Consider the following 23,521-nt stretch of genomic DNA (forward strand, 5'->3'; position numbering starts at 1 on the left):
CGTCAAGGAAAACATTTGTTTAATTTCAATAAAACTCTTTCAATATATGAACCAGTTTGATGAAGCCAAAACCTGACTTTGAGCATCTCCTATAATATGAGTCGCGTTCTGACAAAACTGGCCATAATGCATGTGCGTAAAGTGTCGTCCCAGATTAGCCTGTGCAGTCCGCACAGGCTAATGAGGGACGACACTTTCCGCCAAAATTGGATTTTTGCTAAGAAGAAACTTCATTTTAACAAAAAATGTCATACAAGCGGAAAGTGTCGTCCCTGATTAGCCTGTGCGGACTGCACAGGCTAATCTGGGATGACACTTTACGCACATGCATTAAGCCCAAATTTCTCAGAACACGACTCATATTTACCTTAGAATGCGACTAAGGTCCGTATTCACCAACCAATAAATAAATTAAGTAAAAAAAAGTTAAACTTATTTTTTATAATAGTACAATACAATCCAATACAAAATTAAATTAAACAAATATAATTATAAGCATGCTATTAAACTCAGCTTTTAAGGGTACGCTGAACGTGGACCAGCGCACAAGTCCAGTCCATAGGGGTGCTATATAATACCCCTGACATAGGGGAGAGGGTCAAATAAGGATAAAACTACACCTATAAATACCTTCATACTGTTAATGTACACTGTGTTCATGCAGTTATGAACTATGCACTAGTATTTAGTTCATACGTTGTTCGTGATAAAGAGTTGAAAGCGTTTACAATTAATTCGAAATAAGACATGGGCTCATATGGCTCTTGTCACAAATAGTCCACCATACTCAGTACATTCCGATGTAAACAAAACAGGCGTAGGGAAAACACAGGTACGGCTGGTTTTATTAGATTTCAAAACGTTTCAGATTTGTTTCTGTGTTTATACGTGTGAGTTGTAAAGTAACGTGTATGTGTTTGTCTTAAGTTCTTCGACTTCTTCATTGTCTATGACTGTCGTTTTAATTTGGCTTACTTTATTAACAGATCAATTTCTTAGTTTCGATTTCAGTAGAGCCTCTTAGCAGTGTTTACTTTTATTTAAAGTGTAAGATAATCATATCCATAGATTAAATACTAAAGAATTAATGTGCAAACATAAGACATAATGTTCTAATCGTTTAGCCCCATCGGGTGCCTTTTGAGATCTTAGCACGTATTACATTTTGGGGAAAATAAACAAATAAATATTCGCGTCTCAAATGAGGATTTTAAATTCCCAATGTGTATATTCATAAAATATTTTGATAATCAGGAGTATAATACAATTAAATAGCGCTGTAGGTTATAGTGTTGTTTGAAGTCTTTGTTCATGTGTCATTGAAGTCGCGATAGTGTTACCCGAACGGTGTAAACAAACTTATTTGGCTGTTGTTGTTTTTATTGAGCATCACATTGTTTTTAATATTATTTCTTCTTTATTTAGTGTACATCTTTTATCACTCTTAATCAGTTCAATAATCTAATATCATTTATGATGTTATATCAGTATTTTGATTGCCTTAGTTCCTTCAATGTCTCAAAGGTTTTATATTTATACACATGTTTATTATATAAAGTATCATTGATAAATTTGACAAATAAACAACGAAAATGTCTCAATTATGTGTTCATAGTAAAAGTACATATATCGCTTATCCGTGCTATAATGAAAACTATTGTCTAACTATCGTTGTTTAATATTTTGTTTGAAAGCGAAATTTTATTGTTTATTTTTTGCTGGTGATTTTACAATAATACACAGAAATACGTTCTTGCATGTTCACATTTATACTTGATTTGTTTCTTCAGCAACAATGACAGAGTTAAAAGACCTATCCATGATTTTCACCCAAAGCGAATTTGCTTCAAAAGATTACAGAATCAAAGCTAAACGAGTTCTTGTGGTTTATTTCTGCCTGGACTCACCTATTGGCACGTCTAACCATCGACGTGTTTAGCTTAGACAAGTTCTACAGAGATCGCTTCCATGAGAAAATTGCATTTGATGACGTAGTCAAACCTAAAATGAAAGTTGAATTGTTCAAAAATTACACATGCGAGGAAGTTGACGAGGTGTTTGATAATCTGGGGAAGAACGGTCATTAGTTTGGCGCATTTTTCTTCTATTTTTTAACGTACCTGCAGGTCGGAGAAAGAGGTAAGGCAGCCAACCGGCGCCTTAAAGACTACCGGCTTCAGTTTTACGACCGGGCGATTCCACTTGACCACATTTTCGACAAAATAAAAGCCGTTCCTTCGATGGCTCTCAAGCCAAAGATTTTCTACGTACAAGCAGACAACCTCGAGATGTTACAACCGCTGGTGATAAAGAAAGCAACGCCGGTGACGACCGAGAAGAAGATCCCGAGCGATGCAGACATTCTGGTAATTATGTCAACCATTCCACAAGAGTTGGCTTCAAAGCCCAGTAAACAAATGACAGAAAGAAATCGGCCGGTTAATCAGCCTACAGAATCTTTTGAAGCTCGAATGGACGTTAATAATACGCCCAAAAAATGCTCCATCCTCGTACAGGCCATCGTCGACATTCTTGAAAACCACGTCTTGAGAGATGATGATCTGTTTTCCAACACGCCACTTATACTCGGAAGAGCGAAAGACATTATTGATTCCACAGACTTTGGCCAAGACTATAAAGACTACGTTATTCCTGTGCCGACCGTGCGATCCACTCTTACAAAGTTCTTTAAATTTTAGCGTCTTTTTTAGCAACGTTTTAATATTATATCAAACTCTTTGTGAATTTTATTTTGTATTGAATGACGATGAAAGTTTATGTATATTGTAATATTAACTGATTTGAGCGTCTTGTTGCAAGTAAGCTGATTGTATAACACGTTGAGTGAAAAATACTTTTATATTCATACCTGCTCTCCAAATGTTCACACCACTTAGAAGTTAGTCGTGAAATAATATTATTGTATGTGATAGCACCGGTATATTTTGCACATGACATTGTTTTGTAGAATATATATTACTGTAATTACTCTAAGTTTTCGGATACTCTTAGTTTTCGGACACCTCCTTTTTTAGCCAAAATATTTTTTTTTCATGATTCTATTTTTTTCGGACATACGGGTTTTCGCCCATAATTAATGACTCCAATTTTTCGAAAAGTATATTTTACAGCGCTAATTTACTAGATTTCTGCCCTGTTTTCGCTTATCTGGGACCCTTTGGTTATGGAATTTTACAACCGGATTAAGGTAAAACCTGGCATAAAATGCCCTGATGGCAATAGACCATTACAATTGCGTTATTGGGTAGATTAACATGTATACCTGTAATAAACAATGGTTGCATCCCACAGCGTTCGAAATGAAATTGTATTCAGGAAGCAGTATGGTTGTTGTTTTTTTAACGTTTTTATATACCATTTCAGTTAAGAGATTGCAAATAAGTGAATTAAGTTGTTTTTTATTTAAAGAAAGAACAGTACAACACAATAAAATTATTGCACATTTATTAATTGGTTTTATTTCACTATAATGATTTACAAGCAACCATAACATATGTCTCTAAATTTTCGGACACTCGTACTTTTTGAACATTTTTGTATCTAAATTTTCGGACACGGAAAATATATTTATTTTTTAAGTGTCTGAAAACTCAGAGTAGGTTAATATATTTTTACAAATACTTTAACACCTCTGATGCATTCGGACAAATATGTGTCTTTCTATTTTGTTGCACGATTTATTGTCTTTTCACAAATACTTTAACACCTCTGACGTATTCGGACAAATATGTGTCTTTTTTATTTTGTTGCACGATTTATTGTCTTTTCGATATTGTCATAAAATAGTTTCCATTTCACATTTATAAGAACTTATTCATTGAAATGGCCCTCAATTAATCTATGACTTGTCATGAAATCTAGATTCTGCTGCTGACATTAATAATACTACAGAATACTGGTTAAAAGTATTTATGAAAAAGTGTGCAGACATTCTGATGTGTACATCGGTCGTGTTATATTTCGCTCTCCACCTTTACATGCTTACGTCATAGTTTTTATTGTTTTCTATAACCATAGTTTACACACATCTTAATAATAAAAGCATTACAGCACTATTGTGTCTACATGTTTCACTCCTCGACAAACCACGGTGACTAAGCTTCTATTTTTTATTCAAACTTATTCATCAGACGCTTGGTATGTGTAAACGTATGTACACGTATTTTGAAGTAAAAGTAGGAATTCAATACTTCAAAACAGAGACTTAGATAACATGTTATCTACGTCTCTGTTCAAAATTACACCTATTTTATTTCGTGGTCATTTGTAATCTACTGGCTAATAGTTTTAAAAGCTTAAATGATATAATAATTATGTTTGAACGTATGGTGATCCCAGTTTTGTGTTTTAGTTGTGCACTTGTCGTCCGCGCCATAAAATAAAGGACCATGCCTTATAATAAGGTTTCTCTCCTGCTTGTGCAGCGGAATTTTTACTATGTGTTTATAGTTGACATGTTTTTATAAATATGCACCGAAATCATGTTTGTTTTGCAGTTATTTTATTCCTTTGTTGAAAATATAATGGTTTATAAAGTTAAGCACTTGAAGACGCGATACGAGGAACCAGACACACGGTTTTATTGCAACATTATTCGGCCTGAACAAAACCGGGATAGAACCCATTTTCCATGATTAAGCCATTTTCCATGATTACGTCATTCCAGCTTGCCTGATCTTATTCTGGAGTAGTTCAGCTCTAATTGATTAACTCGAGTACAGGCGAACAGTCAAGCGTTTTTTAACCGTGGCAATAGTTACAATACCTTCTGATATCCTGGTACATGTGCTTGCATTTCGAAGTTTATGAAGCCGTTCCGCGCCGGAGTCTGCACTAAAAAAGGACCCTTCGTGCGTTTTCCGGCACTCCTGATTTATCAACTCACGAAATTTGGGACGAATTAGGGAATAAAGGTATTAAATTTTAACTGAAATATGTTTTTTTAATGTTCATGTCATCTTGCACTGCTTGCACTGCGGAAAGAACATACTTGGAGGACTCCCCCACCCCCAAACACTACCGTCCTTCATATACTTCGGCCCGCTACCATATCGGTAAGAAATAATCGCCGCAATGTAATGTAACTTGTGTGCGAATATTACAAATAAAAGTTATTGAGACAAATCGATAGATTATAAAAAAATCGTATTTCGTGCCAGTTTCTTTGTTTAAAGCAGCAGCTGTGAGCAATAAACAATGTCTTTAGCGTTTGTACAACGTGAGCAGAAGAGCCAGAAATCGGCTCCACCGAACCAGGCTAGCATTCAAAAGGTATGATTATTCAAATACCAGTTGTGTGAACATGGTGAAGATTCATTATATCCTCCGATTACCATGTATCGAGTGGTTAAGGAAACAAGTAAAGGATTTTCTGAATAAATGCAAACAAGTCAGCATTAAACCTTTACCGTCACATATTCACGTTAAAAACATGTCAAAATGGTTTATTTACAGTGTGTTTAATCATTCAAACTGATAGTTTCATACACACTCATTAACATGCACTACGGTTGATGTTATGTGCAGACGTGCATAACAGATCGTATAGAGCAGATTGTCATTGAGTGTATATCCCAGTGTGTATGCGGCATCAGAAATTGAGTATTTTCAGTTTGTATGCAGGTGTATTCTCCAGAACAGATCTCAGGGTGTTTTTTTACTAAGAAAGTGACGCCGATATTCGGCGTCTTCCCCTACCAGAATTTTTCCCCTCAAAATACAATTTCCCCACCAAAAATATCATTTTTCACCAAAATATAATATTTTCTCTTAAAGAAATATTTATTTTTCCTTTGGGCATTCGACAATTATCCAATTTGCACCATGTACAACGATCTAGCTCTCTCTCTCTCCAGACGAACACAAAAAATCTGGGAATCCCAGTAATTCTAAATATAGCTCTTAAATTACGTCATGTAAACTGGGCAACTAATCGTAATAATCATGTGACCATTTTATTGGATACCAGTCTTGCACGAGAAGGGTGTTTCGTCAATTAATTACCGGAAACCATTCGAATTTTTATCCGTGCTATGTGCAAGCCATGATATAAACGTGAAAACAGAAAAAAATGTCTCACAATTGGCGTTCTTACACAAACAAAATAAAACATTCGGACTCGGAAGATATTGAATGCATCGAGGCATTTTTTAAGAAAGAATCATCGAAAACTGTTATAACCCAGCAGGATTCTGAGGTAATCAACATCGAACATTGTGAAAGTAGACAATCGGCAGCTGCCGCTCCTTTCCCTTCCAATACTGTAGCAAATCAAGATCGTCAACCCATTCATCACAAAATTGACATCAGCCCCTGGCCCCAGTACAGAAATATAGTTGAAAACATTTCACATTATTAGATCTACACCTGCAACTTTATTAAGGACATTGACTTTAATACGTGTTAAATGTGTTTAAGAACAAAAAGGACAGAGACAAGCCTCTTTTGATGAGTTATAGACATTGAAATGAACAGTTTTTATTTTTTTCCCCTAATATGTCTCTTTCGCACTCTTTTTTCCCCTTTCACCCAGCGTCCAGCGTCTTCCCCTTTCTCTAAAAAAAACCCCTGGATCTATATAGATGCCGACTACAACTGTTAATTGTATGAATTTATTTAAATTAACATTTAATAAACATTATTTGTCTGCTTATGGAATGATGTTTATTTAATAAACTATATTTATATACATGTTTCAATATGTTTTTAAATTGCAATTGATAACAAATGAAGCCCTATAATATGCACCCAGTTGACATTCCCGTATTCTTATACGGTCTCTATGCTATATTAAAAGATATTATTAAACTAATGCTTATACGGGCTTTATTCCATTAAATGCGATATGAACACCTTATTTACGTCTAAACAATCTAAGAAGATTCTTTGAATTATATGTGGTTGATTTCGACGGAAAACTATTGCAGCCCTATCAATCTGCATGTGTTCCGACAGCATTGAAGATTTATAAGTGTTTTATCCCGTGTGCTATAATCTCTTAATTGCATTTAAAACGTAGTGAGTCCCTAATCATCTGCGTCCAGGTCCAAAGTCTGAGCAGGTTCCGATTTTGGTTTCATGCGACGTATAACTACTGAAGCCCGACCAATCTGCATGCGTCCGATAAACTTTACAAGGTATATCTCAGGTTTTTATATGTGATTTTAATTTGCGAAAGAAAAATAATAAAGCCCTATAAATCTGCTGGCGTTTCGACAACATTCACATGGCATTTCTACGATTATTATAAAGTTTACTTGCGACGGACGACCAATGAAACCCTATAAATCTGCATACGTTTCAACGCATCCTATCAGATTCTTATATGGATCTAATTTCAACAGGGCACTTGTGATACCCTATTAATCCTTATGCATGCCAAAAACCTTCACAGTGTATTTCACAGGTTTTTATATGGATTTTAAATTCGACGGAAAACTAATAAGTCCTATTAATCTGCATGCGTTACGACAGCACTCACAGGGCGCGTATACGGTTACAATCGGGGATTGTATGGGATTTTTCCATATACATTTGCGCTCAGTCTACACGAACATCTTAATTTATGGCATTAAATAAGTAATGCAATCCTTATCCATGTGAGTTCTTATACTGCTTTAATTGCGACTAAAGTATTTTTATTTTAATTAAAAATGCGATCCATGTAATGGAAATTAAACATGCAAGAGTAAGTGTAAAATGTATTCAGTTGTGACGTAAAACGGTCCGTGAACAACCTTAGTTTGATGGTATACGCACGATGTAATCGTTGTCTATACGCAGATTAATAGACGTTCATAAGTTCCACAACGCTTTTTAATGCGTCTCAAGCCATGCGAAAAGTGTTCGGACGCAGATAAATATAATGTCATTAGTTATTTAATACAATTACTAGCGAATGAGCCTCCTTAATATATCGACTCGATGCACATTGATAGGGTTCCTTTAGCTCTGTAATGCAAGTAAGACCGTATATATGCGCATGTGAATGTTAACTGGGTGCAGATCAACAGATACTCATCATTATTAAACCTGAATGTGGCAGAGTCCCGGTCAACCCCGAACAAGCTACGGTTTATCCCGGTGAAGCCCTGGCAGAGCCCAGGTTGTCGCCGGTAATGCCCAGGTGGAGCCCCGGTAAAAGCCGGCAGCGTTCCGGCAAAGCCCCGCTCTACCATAACTCAGCCGAGACTCACCGGGGCTATCCTGGCAACATACTCCGGCAGAGCTACGGCAACGCCCCGGTTTAATCGCGGACGTGGCTGGTAATGACCAGGCGGAGCCCCGGTGAATGCCGGTGGCATCCCGGCAGAGCGCCGGTTTACCAATGAACCTGACTATACCGGGACTCTGCCGGCATTCACCAGGGCTCCACCTGGGCACCACCGGCGACAACCGGGGCGTTGCTGTAGCTCTGCCGGGGTCTGTATGGGCCCCGGTGGAGCAACGGTGCCGTACGGGTTGTTCCCGGTGCCGTCCCGGTTGTTCCCAGTGCCGCGCCGGTCGTTGCCGGTCCTTCCGGTAACTACCGGTTCATACCGCAGGTATTAAACATTTAAATACTTACCCGGTGGAGCGTGGAGCCCCAGTTGTCCCCGGTCGTCCACGGTTCATCCCTGTTGTCCCCTGTTTATCCCGGTAGAGCCCCGGTTCATCCCGGTAGAACCCGGATCACGCACCGGGGCTCCACCGGCATCATAGTGAGAGTGGGCCTTAAGACCGTATACGCGCATTTCAATGTACACAGATCAATAGGCAACAATCTCGTATAATCCAGATTTAAATCGTATAAGCACGATGTGAAAGTTATCTGGATACAGATTTATAGGTGCTCATTTGTTCCCCAACGCTATACCACGCGTATAAAACTTGCGAAGATCGTATAGAAGCATGTTAATAGAAGTTACACAATGCACTATAAATCTGAATTCAGAACTCAATCTGTTGTGCACATCTAGATCTAACGCTTACATGCAAATAGAAGTTACACAATCTGCACTATAAATTTGTATTCAGACCTCAATCTTTTTTTTCTAAATCACAATTCTACGACAAATTATTGACGCAGACGAATAGGGTTGCATCATAATCTGCACTAAAAATCTGCATTACAAATTCTCATAGTGCCGCAAAATATACACCTCCCACTGTTCATCACGTGATACACACTCTGCACAAAAAATCTGTTTTCTGAATTCAAACTGTTATGCGCGTCTGCATATAACACTAGCCATGCACTACACACGTTGTTTACCTGGTATCCGTTGTTTACCTGGTATCGAGATGTCACATCCTAAAAGAAGTGGTTTTCCATTGTAATATGCATCAGGCAAACACAACATCAGCGATTTGATTCACTGACCTTTTTTTTACAAACTGAAATGGTTATTAAACGTTTTCATAACTTCTATTTACAATTTAAGAAGTTTATTTTTTATTGCCCATTCTTCTTTTGAGCAAATTTGACACATAAATGTGCTTAATAAATGTTAACACATAAGCGTTGGCCATTTGTTCAAATAAATTCCGGCATAGATCTATATGTAACTTTAAAAGAACGGATAAAATAAGCTTCCAATAAGGATGGGGTATACCCACTGAACATATTAATATCATTATCATCATGCCACAGGTCTACATGTTTTTCCCTGATGTGAACTCACAGAGGATCTGATTTTAATATTTTCTAAGAATCAGGAAACACTATAAAAAATGCTTGAATAAATCAAAAACATAAAAGTGTTTTGTTTACACTTGCGCAGACTTATGCCTCACCTTATGTGGAATTTTAATGAAGAGGACCAAAAAAAATGAAAGGAATAGGGATAAATTATGATTATTTCAGTTGAAGAAAGATTTTAAAACCGAATTATACTTGTTTTTTCCTCATTTTCAGTGTTCGCCACTTACTGGTGTCCAGTGGTCCGAGACTCCTGGAAATGAGACTTGGACTCCTTGTTTTTGTGTCATGAAGTCTGTCAGACTCCTATAAAAACTTTCAGCTGCATTTGTTTATTGTCTCATTAAAATTGTAATAATTAAATATTAACCCTCTACATACTGCACAAGGAAGTTTTTAAAACCAAGTAATAACCACACACTCTTCAACCACTGCTTGAGAACTGTTTACAAGAGTTCTTCTTAACAAGGAAGATTATGGATAGGTGGTCTATTGATAGTGAGAAGTGTTCAATAAAAAATAAGTGATGTCGGAAGTATATACAAAACCAGAACAATACCATAATTTGGACTTTTTTGCACTTCAATCGGTATTTTTCGTTTATCCCATGAAAACCCCTGTCCGGTCTTCAAGTTTGTTTTCAGAAGATGCATTGTGTACACTTATAATTGTATTATAACGATGAAAATACTTTAATTGTCAATTGCATAGTATATGTTAGCAAAAATAAATTCCATTTACCAGTTTTAGTGAAATACTTGGAACGCAAGGGACCCCAGTATGTTAACAAAATCATTGAATAAAAACCCTGTTCACAGTGCTCTGTCATATCTTACACAGATGTAACTACATGTAGCAAGAGTTCTTATTAGTTCTAATGAGCACAACTTGCTTCAGGGCTCGACATTAAAGGTAGTCCGACTGTCCGGGACAACCAAATAGTTAGTCCGGACAAGTAAATAAAGAATTTGCTAGTCCGACAGGACAAGTGATCATTATAATTGTATAACTTAGAAAAAATGCCTTTAAAGCCATTATTTCTGTGGAGATATCACTCAACTTTTCCGAGTATATTTTGCATACGTTTAATCGTCGATATTCCGATAGTTCCATGTGATACATGTACTACACTGTACTGTTCACAAGGGAAGCAACCCTTAACATTTTTTTCTTTGCAAAGATAACAAGAATATTCTCCCTTGTAAAGAATATGCATTTTTATGACACCGGTACACACCGATCTTACAGACAATTAAAGTAGTGACGTCCTCTCTATGTATAGAATGATTTTTTTTTTTAATATCAGTTAAGTACTGTTCATATACATCACTTTTAACATTTTCTTTTTGATGTTGGAAACACACAAGTTTTTGTCAGGTATTATGGCTTTGTATAATGTTTAAAAATCAATAATCTTGAGTTTTCATGTTATTCTAGTCAGTTCTTTTTGTATTGAAATTGCCTACAATTATGTTTACATGTATTTTGAACAATTCAAGTCTTTATTATTTGAGCATTTTGTATTATTTCATTATTTTTGCAAAGTACTGAGCAGAATAAGATATAATGGTCAGGACAAGTTGCTTTTTGGCCAGGACAAGTGAAATTATGGTCTACTTGTCTGACTGGACAAGTGGCTTAAAAAGTTAATGTCGAACCCTGTGCTTGCAGTGCTCTTTTGGATAATATTTTTAACATTGTTTATCATCGTTCCTACATTGTCCGTTATCAAAATGTACATTGTTTACACTAGAGATTATATTGATTTCCAATTTTTGCGAAACTTTGTAAGAATATAGGTCTAAATGACAATTGGGTAAATTACAAAACAGTGTTTAAAAACTAGGTTGAAATGTCAAATTAAATGAAAAGTTTCTTAACATTCAAGAAGTTACATGTTTACCCAATCCTCATGAAACTTGCTAAGAACGCTTTTTAAAATGGTATGTCTGCTGAGTTTGAAAACAGTTCAGGTCTACTAAAAAATATGAGTGCCAGTGGGCTAAGACGTTTTTCTTATGCGGGTGAAACTTTGACAAATATAGAAGTCAAATGTTCTGTCAAATCATCATGAACAATTGTACTCATGATATTTCAACTGAATTTGAAATACCGGTTAGATTCTATCCGTTCCAAAATACGACTTGAGGTGAAAGTAGTTTAAGGTGGGATTATTTAGAAGTCGCTCTTGTTGATCATTCGGTACATTCAAAGTTTTAAAATGTTTTTTTTTTATAAATAATACCCTGTGGTAAAATTTGCCCCTCCCTTAGGGTTACTTGCTTTAAATGTATGGAGCAAACTGTGTTAACACTTAAACAATCTCTTCCCTGAAACCGCAAGGTCAAGAGGTTTGTTTTTTTGCATGTATCATTTTATTGTGGTCCTGTGTCAATTTGTTTTAATATCGTCCCTCGGGTAAAAACTGGGTACGCCAAATGATGAAAAAATATTTCAAGACTTACATATTAAAAAATGTTTTCTCTCAAAACATTAGGGCAGGGATTTTTAGCTCGACTATTATATATGAAATATATATAGTGGAGCTATCCTACTCACCCCGGCGTGAGCGTGAGCGTTTGAATGTTAAAGTTTGCGTACCACCTCAAATATTTCCTATGTCCCTTGATATATTGCTTTTATATTTTGCGTACTTCTTTACCAACATGACCCCCAATCTATAAACAAGAGCAGACAACTTTATCAAGCATTTTGTAAGAATTATGGCCCTTTTTTTGCATTTGCATATTTTCTTATTGATAACATCTTAATTGCTGCTTGACCAAACTTCTAAGCCGACTGTATCTAAGTATGACCCCAATGCAGCGAAGATTCCCGCAGTTGTGAATTAGTCATGCGTGAATAACCCCGTGTCAATACCAATCGATAATGTCAGTGGCTTTGTTGTAACAAGCACACTAATCAGCCCGTAATGTGTACAGCTCCTCCACGATAAAATCGTGGACTGTTAATCTGGAGACTTGTAAGTTGTTATGAAGACCTCGATTGTGGCATTTGTGCATTTCATGCATAATTCAGTTATATCAAAATATTTATTTTTATGCGTAATTAAATTTTTGAAAACAAAGTTGTATCTTGATCGTTTTCCTCTTTAAGATAATAAATTATTGAAACAATTACTGTAACGTATACTAACTAAACAAAAAACGAATCGAGAATAAGGCAGGGTTGGCATATTGACCGGTCAATTGAGTATTGACCGGGCCGGCGGTCAATACCCGGTTAAAACCGGTCAATACTGGTCATTACTGGTCTTTACTGGTCAATACTGGTCGATTGAAAATTGTAGCATTTAAACATCACAAAGGAGCCATTTTATATTAAATGAATAATTATTCTGTAATTGATAAACTCTTTTCTGAGTTATTTATTGTAAAAAAAATCTTAAAAGCTGTAAAAAGTTACTTCTTTATTATTTATGGAAACAGCCACAAATACATAAGGACTAAGGCAATACCTTTATCTCAGTGTATCACATCTGCTACTAAAGTATTATTACTATTGTAGGTACCATAGTATTTCACTTATCTATTGATATATCTATTTGATAAGCAGATGGACAAACAGAACTCTTGTGTATTCTAGGGTAATAAATCTGGCCTCTAAGCCTTAATTGGTAATAAAATGCATGCAGTGTTATGTCTCTGATATTGACAATTAAGCAAATCTGCCCTTAGGCTATTTCATATCACTCACACAAAAGGAGATTGCATTGTACTTAATAGTTACTTTTATCTTGTTTTCTTTCTGTATTAAGAGGGTTTTTTCCCTTTCATATTTAAACGTTCAATTGGTATTCAAATGAATAAACAATCAAAGTTCTTGATTTTGCCAAAAAATAATGTTTTCTAATTGTGGGTCTACTCTTCTTTTAAATTATTTTTTCTTTTAATAATTATTTCTTAATATGTTTTTTATTTTTATATCAATGGAAAATGAAAGATTTTTTCACTATTTTGTTTAAAAAGTATTTAAAGAAATCAATGCAAAAATACATGACAAGTAAGGATCATGTCAAAAAGGTGCCATTTAAGGCCCTATCATCAGTTTTGGGTACCCTAACCTGTATAGGTGAAAAGACTGTTAGAAGACTGTAGGGACAGTGGGGCATGAGAAACAACTCATACACAGTAATTGACAGGTTCAGGTTCTTGTTGAATCAAGCACAGAATTATCTGAGCATTCATTATTCATTACAATTTTTAAAAAAGTTCAATCGACCAGAAAAATCCAATTGATCAACTTTGACTAATTTGCAAATTTTGAGTGATTGGCCTACAAATTGCATGAACAGGTATAAAATAGTGGGTATTAATAGCTTAAGACATTGTTGGCAACATGTCTGTTTAATTTATATTATCAATATTGTTTAATTAGGCATGGAATATAAATCAAAATTGGGGGTAAAGTTCAATCGACCAGTATTGACCAGTAATGACCACTTCGGGAGTATTGACCGGGGCGGTTTTAACCGGTTAAAACCGGCGGTTAAAACCGGGGGTGGTCGATTGGTGCCAACCCTGGAATAAGGCGGACATATACGATTTTACGTTGCTGTGCACACCTGTCACTTAATAATTAACAGCAGTCATTTTGAACTTCAATCTGAAACAAAACATGAAAGAGGATTTTACAATTTATGGTTAAAGCAAGATTATACGATTTTGTCCAGTATTAATGAATTTATATAAAATGTGTAAAAAACGTAGTATATATATTTCAATGTAAAATAAAGTAAAAGTTCAGAAGAACATGCGTCGAAAAATGCGAAATAAGCCAGATATTTAATTCTGGAATGGAAAACGGCTGTACAGTCGAATTCGCCAGCATGTATATCATGCATGTATGATGTGAATCTAAACTTAGTTTAACGGTTAATTTTAAATTCCTGCAACGATATATATTCATACGACACACGAACACTAACTCTGGTTCTAATAAAAGACGAATGCTTCGGTTATTGTTGGAAAATATGTTCATCACAATCGGCTCGGGGCGCTAATTTGTCTTTGCTGCATTTTATGAAATTCGTATATAATGTATACTTTTTCTTGCCTATTTTGTGTTATTGTAACATATTTTATGAATATATTACAATTTAAAACACATAAAAAATCGTATAATCTCGCTTTAAGATTTGTCATAAACCGAAAAATACGGTATAAAAAGTGTCATAATTTTTGACTACTTGAAGTATGGTCGGACTCCAAAATTTCAGAAAAAAGGATCCCAAAGAACTCCTTACTCAGTTGTGTTGAACACTGATTTTGGTTGTATCTGTATTTATTTTCAAACATAGCAATGTAATTAAAACAAAATACTCGGACCGCCTGTGTGTAACGTCATCATGAGGGCCGCATCTTAATGTGAATACAGTGATCAAAATCAGGAGACACTCGATATAAGACTAAGAGGATCACATCATACCTGTACTGCTGTATGCTTGGTGTGCAACATTGTTTGGAATTCTTCAAATAAGTTTGATGAACTCATGTCCATGGGGTGAAATTGACTCCATCATATTAGTTACTTAAAAAAAAATAGCTAAATATTTAATTTGTTCTAATACTGACTCAGACCATATCCAATATGGGTCAAACAGAGTAAAGAAACCTTTATGAAAACTGCAAACATTAACTTATTCAGATGCTGGATGAAAATACCCAGTTGATAAATACCATCGCTGACTATCAAAGCAGAGGGCAAGCAGCAGAATGCTCACAGTATGTATCCAGATGTGTTTAGTACTACTATAAATGTTTGTAGCCTAGTCAGTATCTATATGTCATAAAGGTATACTAGCCATTTTTGCTTTCTTAGACTTTATTACTGTCAATAAGCGGAGTGTGCATTGCCCTATGGTTTAACCCTATTTATCTCTGATATTGCTGTTCAGGCGAACACATTTTCACATGTTCAAATAGTCCTAGTACCTTCTTTGTTACCCAGGTACCAGCAAATGCTGCATCGGAATCTGGTATATTTGGCCACTCTAGCTGATGCCAATCAAAATGTACAGACTCTGTTACCGGTAAGATGCAAGTATAATGAACCATGAAGCTATAGAAATTCTTATCTTAACTAATAATTGAGTACAGTTAGATTTTAACTCTGCATGATATAATGGCATATTGTATATTTCTCAGAAAAAAATGTGTTAAGAAAAGATACTAGCAAACTGAAATGGATGCCACTTTTGTGTGGCCTTTTGGACTATATGTTTGCACTCAGTCCATCAAAAAACTACTTTACCGAATAGAGAATGGGTGGTATTAATGTATTGGAGTTTATAATATAAATGTCAGTTGAGGGACCTGTTATTTTACAAGCAGCAAATTTGCTCATGCTAGTCATATTTGACTTATTCCATAGACTACATTTCTTAGTGTTTGCTAAAAACTTATTAAGTGGTTTAATGACTTCAAAATATAATTATTTTGTGGTGAACGTCTTCCTTTGCAGGCCCCAAATCAAGGTGGACCTCCTTCAAACTCTGGAATGAACCAAATGAGACCACCAGGTAACATGCAGGGGCCACCTGGTAACATGCAGGGACCTGGTACCATGCAGGGGCCACCTGGTAACATGCAGGGGCCACCTGGTAACATGCAGGGGCCACCTGGTAACATGCAGGGGCCACCTGGAAACATGCAAGGGCCACCTGGTAACATGCAGGGGCCACCTGGCAACATGCAGGGGCCACCTGGTAACATGCAGGGACCTGTCAACATGCAGGGACTTGGCAACATGCCAGGACCAACTGGTAATATGCAAGGACCTGGCAACATGCAGGGACAAACTGGCAATGTGCAGGGACCCAGCAATATGCAAGGACCCTCTGGTAACATGCAGGGACCCGGCAACATGCAAGGACACTCTGGTAACATGCAAGGACCCCCTGGTAACATGCAAGGCCCCCCTGGAAACATGCAAGGACCACCTGGCAATTTGCAGGGGCAAAATGTCAATATGAAGGGACCTCCTGGAAATATGCCGGGGCCATCTGGCAATATACAGGGACTGCCTGGAAACATGCAAGGGTCATCAATGGGGCAAGGTAACATCAACATATATGAAAGTTTACAGTAAATTTAATTAAAAATGTTTTAAACAATGACAATTGGACTTTGTCATGACATTGCTATCACAGTACAACTTAAGTTTGATTTTCTTGAATACTTCAGGACCTTCCATGGGAAACCAAGGGTCTATGGGAAATCAAGGACAAATGGGAAACCAACAAGTAACTATGGGTAATCAAGGCCCTATGGTTAACCAAAGTCTGGCAGGAAATCAGGGACCAATGGGACACCAAGTACAAATGGGTAACCAAGGATCTATGGGAAACCAAGGTCCAACAGGAAATCAAGTATCCATGGGAAATCAAGGAACCACAAGTTCAATGGGAAATCAAATGCCAGTTGGTAGCCAGGGTCAGATGGGAGGTCAGCAGCCCTACAGTCAGCAGTCAGGTAGCCAGAATTACCAGCAGCATGGCCAAGCAATGATGCCATCAAGTCAAGGGTCAATGTCACAGAGTCAACAAGGCATGATGGGCCAGGGTCCGGGGAATCAACAGAATAGCCAGGCAATGATGGCACAGGGCAACCAACCTCAGAATCAGAACAGTCAGTCAGGCATGACACAAAGTCAGCCACCAATGTCATCACAAAATCAGCAAGCACAAAATCAGCCAATGATGTCACAAAATCAGTCAATGATGTCACAAAATCAGCCAATGATGTCACAGAGCCAACCAGTGATGTCACAGAATCAGTCAATGATGTCACAAAATCAGCCTATGGTGCCACAAAATCAACCAATGATGCCACAGAATCAATCTATGATGTCGCAAAATCAACCAATTATGTCTCAGAACTCTCAGATGATGTCCCCTGGCCGCTCAATGCCACAAACTCCCCAGATGATCCCTGTGGCAACTGGAGGCAGTCAGATGATGAGCTCTAGCCAGATGAGACCACCTGGTCCAGGAATGTTCAAAAGACCCCAGATGCAAGGTTAGATAAGATGAGTTTTAAGGAGTGATTTTCGTTTGGGTGAGATTTTTGTCAATTGTGCATTGTACATTTAAAGTTACGGTAACTTTTCACTCAAACAACATCTTCTGTTGAGCAGATTGTAATGAAACTTCAGAGGTATAATCATTTAATAATAGTCTAGTCTACTACATTTGTTCATATAATGCCCTTGGTGTCAAAACTGAAACACCTCAGAGGTCACATGTTTTATAAAAACTTATATATTAAATCATTCTAAAATCTCTGAAACAAAAAGGCTAACTGGTAATTTGTACTAATCCTCTACAGAAATTTGTTTAAATCATGCACCTGCTGTCAACATTGGCCCTGCCTTTGGGTGTGGGAATGAAATATTTTTAATTGACTAATTTGGCATAATAATTTAATAACAAAACGAATGAGCTATGTGGGGCCATTTTGGCCTTCTTGTTTCTCAAAGTATGTTATTCAGAAATTTGATTTGGGGATTTGATTTCATAATTCGCCATCATCTCTGTTATTATTGGAATATCAACTAATATTTCACCTTTTCTTCTTGGATGAAATTTCACTGTTTTGAAATCTCCATAGATAAAATACTTCAGACATTAAGAACGTTAGGGCTTTTTTCTTGATTTTAGAAAAGTTCCAGGCCTTCCATTTCGGTGAAAAAAATTATCTACAAAACTGAGAATGGGCAAATAAATTCCTTAAAATTTAAAATTTGGTGAAAATTTAATCATTAAGAAAAAAAATGTTTGGGGAAAGGGCCTTTCTCTTGGGAAGAGGGGCCTTAAAAGGCCCTTACTAAAGTAGTAATTAAATTTAATAATTTATTTGTTTGAAAATGATTGCAAGTAAAGTATGTGTTCTTTTATCGAAATATATATATAAAATATATTTTTGTTATCATCATCAAGGGAACCAGCCATATGCAGGTGGTAACTATAGTAACCAGGGTCAGTACAGCAGTCAAGGTCAGTATGGAGGCCAGCCTGGGTATCAAGGCCAAGGTTACAACCAGCAGTATGGTGGATACCCAGCCAACCAGCCTCGATATGGGGGATTCAACAGACCACCAATGCAAGGTAGGAAGTGAAGAAAATCCAAGCATTAGGGTATAAAGATGATAGTGGGTCACATTGAGCAATATTACAGTTTTTATGACAGGGTAGATTTAGTTAAGGAATAGAACTTTAACAAATATGTGAATTGCTAATTACCCTTAACAGGTACTTGAGTACTGTTGAAAACAAACAGAATTGAAGTTTTGTTTATGTATTTATTTTGACATGATGGCCTTTAAACCTTAAGTTTATTATAACACGTAAGTCTGTCTCCTGGGTAGAACCAGTACTTTGTTTAAAAGAATATATTATAACCACTACTGTAGTGGAAATCAAACCTGATTGCTAGGGCACACCATATCTGCAACACCAACAAGATTTTTAAATATCCCAGCCACCTGGTACTCTAAATGTCATCAATGTAAGCAATGACCCCTCTCTCACAGGTGGGCTGCAAGGAGCTAGCCAAATGGGGCACCAGGGTCCAATGGGAGGACCGATGTCCGGACCACAGGGACCCATGGGGGGACAGCAGGTAGGGGGCAAGTAAATTTTTATACAGCTGGATGTTTTTATGGCCCCCGCATCTATTGATGTGAGGGGAATATAGTGATCCATCTTTTTTCTGTTCTTTTTAGGTTAAAAATTACACGTTTTGTCAATTATGCTTTCTACAAAGCCTTGGTACTTGCATAGGTAATGTCTTTGAACACTTTCAACACAATTAATTTACCTGACCTCATTTTGACCTATAAGTTACATACTTTTTATGCCCCCCAAGGGTGGCATATAGTTGAACTGTCAGTCTGTCCGTCAGTCAGTCTGTCCGTCCATCAGGACTTTTGCAATATTAAAGATAGCAACTTGATATTTGGCATGCATGTGTATCTCATGGAGCTGCACATTTTGAGTTGTGAAAGGTCAAGGTTATGCTTCAAATTTAAATATATGGCTTTTTAGAGGCGCAGTAGGGGGCATTGTGGTTCTGACAACACATCTCTTGTTTATTAATTAAAAGAGTGTAAAGTCCTGGTCAACCCAAAATGTGTTTCATCTAACACCAATAATGCTTGCTACAAAGCTTTGATTCTTGCTTGGATCAGGTCTATTAACACAATCATATCACTCATCTGACCCTGACATTGACCTCTTGGACTATTTAAGAAGTGCAAATTATTTATTTACTTTATTTACCAAAAATGACATTTTTGTTCTTAAATCAAAACTTCGTTCTAAAAGCAGTGATGTTATATGTGAAACGTCCTGACTCGTCCACATCCCCTGACCTCATTTTTACCTCAAAATTCATCTACAAGGAATAATTTAAATGGTCAAAATACTTAGTTAACTCACTTTTGCTTTTCATTTAACGATTTTCTTCCTTAAAAGCTTGGATGTTGTTTTTTGTTTTGCAATATTTAAACTGTTAAATGTTTGTGCATATCTTTAACTTGATGTTTGTTGTCCATATGATTACTGTATATTCAATTTGTATTTTTATGCCCACCTTTAAAGGAGGATGCACATAACAGTGGCACTGCCCATCCTTCTATCTTTGTCATATAGTTTTGGACTGGAAAATACATGTAACTGGGCATAGATGCAAATCATCTTAAATACTTATACTGAATATGGAGAATACTGTGTAAGTGTGATTGTGTACTTGAATTTTTTCAACAAGTTCAAGAAAGGTTTACATGTTGAGACTTGCCTAGCCGTGTAAGTTTCTCTGAGACGAGTTGTTTACATTTAAGATCACAACCGCACTAACATAGTATTCTAGTTATCGTACACTATTTTTTATATTTAATTTATATCTGATGCAATAAAAAAGTCTTTAATTTCTAAAAACAATAGCAAAACAGATTAAATTAACAGAATCTAAGCTTGCGTAGTAATATTAAGATTGTTTGTGATAGTTCCTGTTTACGCCACTTGAAATACTATAGTCCTTTAGAATTCCGCATAAATGCAGAGTAACAAGACAAAATATCCCTGTATGCCTCAGTTCAAATTTAATCAGCATGCGGAATGTTACACACTCAAGTAGAACACAGAAGGTTTTGTTCAAAATTAAATTCTAGTTTAACCACTGCAAAATACAAAAAAAGCTGCCATATTGAACTTACTCTTCAAGCATGATTCAGCATTGATGCCTGCGTATATTGTTAATTTTAGTCTATAAACAACTTTTCTTTTTACACACTTTTACTAAATGGCATAAACAACTCATCAACTGGTTCTGGTTCGACTCACAAAAGTTGTGTAACTACCATGTTTGTTTTCGTCAGGTTTTGTTTGCTTCCATGATGAGAAAATTCCATTAACATTTTGCACACATTACAAAATAAACATTTCTTCATTGCCATCAATCTTTTCCAATTTAAAGCACTTGTTGTAAGCAGGCAATTCTTGTGGATAGACATTCTTTGATCGACTGACAAAGGAACGACTTCTTCATCAAAGAAATACCCTTTAAATTCAACTTCGATTTTTCTTCAAAAAGAATAATTCACTTACACTTTTCTTACTTCATCAATTGTTCAACAAAACATTGTTTTATTCAAGTACATTTGACATTTTTGAAGAAAGAAATATAAAATTTAGTCTCATCGTTTTCATTGGAGTAATATATTCCAACACTTTTATTCTCAATGGCGGCAATGCATTATAATAATCCATCGTAAACACACAAAATCGTTATAATAAAAACAACTGCAGACATTAACGTCCTTGACCTGAATGACGCAATCAAGTGAATATTGTCAGCTGTGTAGTATAATAATCTTTTCTCACATATGTAAAATAGTGCAAGCCCTTTAGCGTCGCCGTAAGAGTGTCTGGTTACAACAAGGGAGACACGTTTGTAATACCCCGTTGGGTACAGGATTTATTCTCTTTAGCGAAAGGAATTTATAAGAAACGCTGCATTAGATTGATAAATTACGGCTTTTATTTATAAACAGTATATTAAAGAGTAAACATTCAATTCATGTATAAATCCAAATTTAAGAACAAGTGAACGAGGGTTGAAAGGCAGACAAAAGTAGTCCCAGAGCAGGTGTTGCATAAAGCAACCTGTTGAATAAACCTTATCTTTATTCAATAGGTTGTAATTTTTTATATTTAATCATTTAGCTGTAGGATAAACTTAAAAACACAAATTATTTGTCATGAGTAATTAATTATTTAATCGGACACCTTGGTCTCTGATTAATCAACACATATTTTGAGTGCTGATTCCAACAACTAGGAAATAACCATGACAGTGGTGTTCAAACACTAAAGTATAATCATGGATGTTGTTAATTTATTAACTGAATGTTAAACTCATGAACTTATGTTTGAACTTGTGTTTTTGAACTGTAATTTGTTTTGCCAGGGTCAAATGATGTCGCAGATGCCCCAACAAGGAATGATGGGTAACTCAATGCAAGGTCAAGGACCGATGCCAGGCCAGGTGCCCAATCAGGGGTCAATGCAAGGTCAAATGTCAAACCAGGGATCCATGGCCAGCCAGATGCCAAATCAAGGGTCAATGCAAGGTCAAATGTCTGGGCAAGGACAAATGGGTGGCCCTACAAGTTCTGGAAATTGACATATTTTGTCTTACGAAAATAACTAGCTTAGATTGACAACCTTGTTAAGGGTGCTATATATGTTGACATATGACTTTATTTGTGCATAATATGGACATGTACTAAAAATAAGTGTTACAGATCAAGAGTCAATAAATGATTTCCAGCTAACAATAAAGCTCGAGAAAAAATACTTTGTCAAACATGTTTCTTTTTCACTTGCCACTGTGTAGTATTTGTGTAAAATTACTAACTGATATAGATATATTCTTTGTACCTTTTCTATATTGTTGAATGTTATTGGACTGATGATGATATCATCTTTGTACCATTTCTACAATGTTCTACAATGTTATTTTACCCAAATGTGTTTGATGTGTGCTTTAGTCTCTTTATGTTAACTTTGATCAAGTAAACTAGTAATCCGTGTTCAATTTCCATGTCGAATTTGCAACAGTATTTCTTTCACTTTAAGTATGTTATTGTTGAAATTAATTTGTTTAAATATCTTTTTAAAACTGGTATAAACAATTTGTTATTGTAATTTGGTGTTGTAATCTGTCCATGCAGTTTGGTCAAATATATTGTACTAATTATTCTCTTCTTGTCTGGCATCAGCAGAAAATAAAAAAAAAGACACACATATTTGTGTTTTTATTTACACATACTGGTAATTAAAGATGGTTTCTCAAACCATTGTTGCCATAAATCTTATTAATGTAAAAATAGTATTGCTTAAATATACACCCATTTCAGGCAATGTATCAATTATTGCTATATCATAATCCGATGCCACTGTTATGAATAACTCAATTGACAAATAAAACATATAAATGATGGTTACATATTTTTATTGCAAACTAGTACACGCAATTAAAAAAAAACTGTTGTAGAGAAGAAATTATCATGGTTATGCCTTGGGGTTGATTCTTGAACCTGCATAGCCTTGAAGTAACATCGCAAAATTGTGTGTACGCATGGATGCTTAAAAATGCTTCTTACATTTTAAAAATATACATAAAAATGTGCAGCTTTAATATGTTTCAGAGGCAAATTTTAAATAATGAAACATCAGATCCTATTATAAAATCAAATTAGCAGTCATGTCAATTGAACTTGAGAAATAAGATCACTCTA

At 35.9% G+C, this 23,521-nt stretch overlaps 1 protein-coding gene across 3 annotated transcripts; it reads left to right on the forward strand.

Moving 5' to 3' along the window:
• The first annotated feature begins 742 nt into the window (after nt 1–742).
• On the forward strand, nt 743–23,027 carry LOC127845745 (collagen alpha-1(V) chain-like). Of its 3 annotated transcripts, none has more exons than XM_052376859.1 (8): nt 743–832; nt 15,368–15,444; nt 15,671–15,752; nt 16,184–16,778; nt 16,906–17,739; nt 18,660–18,827; nt 19,253–19,341; nt 22,189–23,027. In XM_052376859.1, the coding sequence occupies exons 1-8, from the start codon at nt 758–760 to the stop codon at nt 22,402–22,404; spliced, it is 2,136 nt and encodes a 711-aa protein (XP_052232819.1). In that variant the 5' UTR covers nt 743–757; the 3' UTR covers nt 22,405–23,027. The 3 variants fall into 3 exon arrangements, with proteins under 3 accessions (XP_052232819.1, XP_052232820.1, XP_052232818.1); XM_052376860.1 differs by lacking the exon at nt 743–832 and adding an exon at nt 5,118–5,292 and having other exon boundaries at nt 19,253–19,348; nt 22,189–22,375; XM_052376858.1 differs by lacking the exon at nt 743–832 and adding an exon at nt 5,119–5,292.
• Nucleotides 23,028–23,521: the final 494 nt, after the last annotated feature.

The sequence above is a fragment of the Dreissena polymorpha genome, chromosome 9, assembly GCF_020536995.1.
Source record: "Dreissena polymorpha isolate Duluth1 chromosome 9, UMN_Dpol_1.0, whole genome shotgun sequence".
Taxonomy (NCBI): Eukaryota; Metazoa; Mollusca; class Bivalvia; order Myida; family Dreissenidae; genus Dreissena; species Dreissena polymorpha.

Bases quoted from the DNA above. Each gene is read 5' to 3' on its own strand.
- LOC127845745 (XM_052376859.1), top strand. From the start codon at position 758: ATGGCTCTTGTCACAAATAGTCCACCATACTCAGTACATTCCGATGTA. The intron at 15,445-15,670 runs GTATGTATCCAG...TTTGTTACCCAG, and splicing joins CAAGCAGCAGAATGCTCACA to GTACCAGCAAATGCTGCATC. The intron at 16,779-16,905 runs GTAACATCAACA...TGAATACTTCAG, and splicing joins AGGGTCATCAATGGGGCAAG to GACCTTCCATGGGAAACCAA.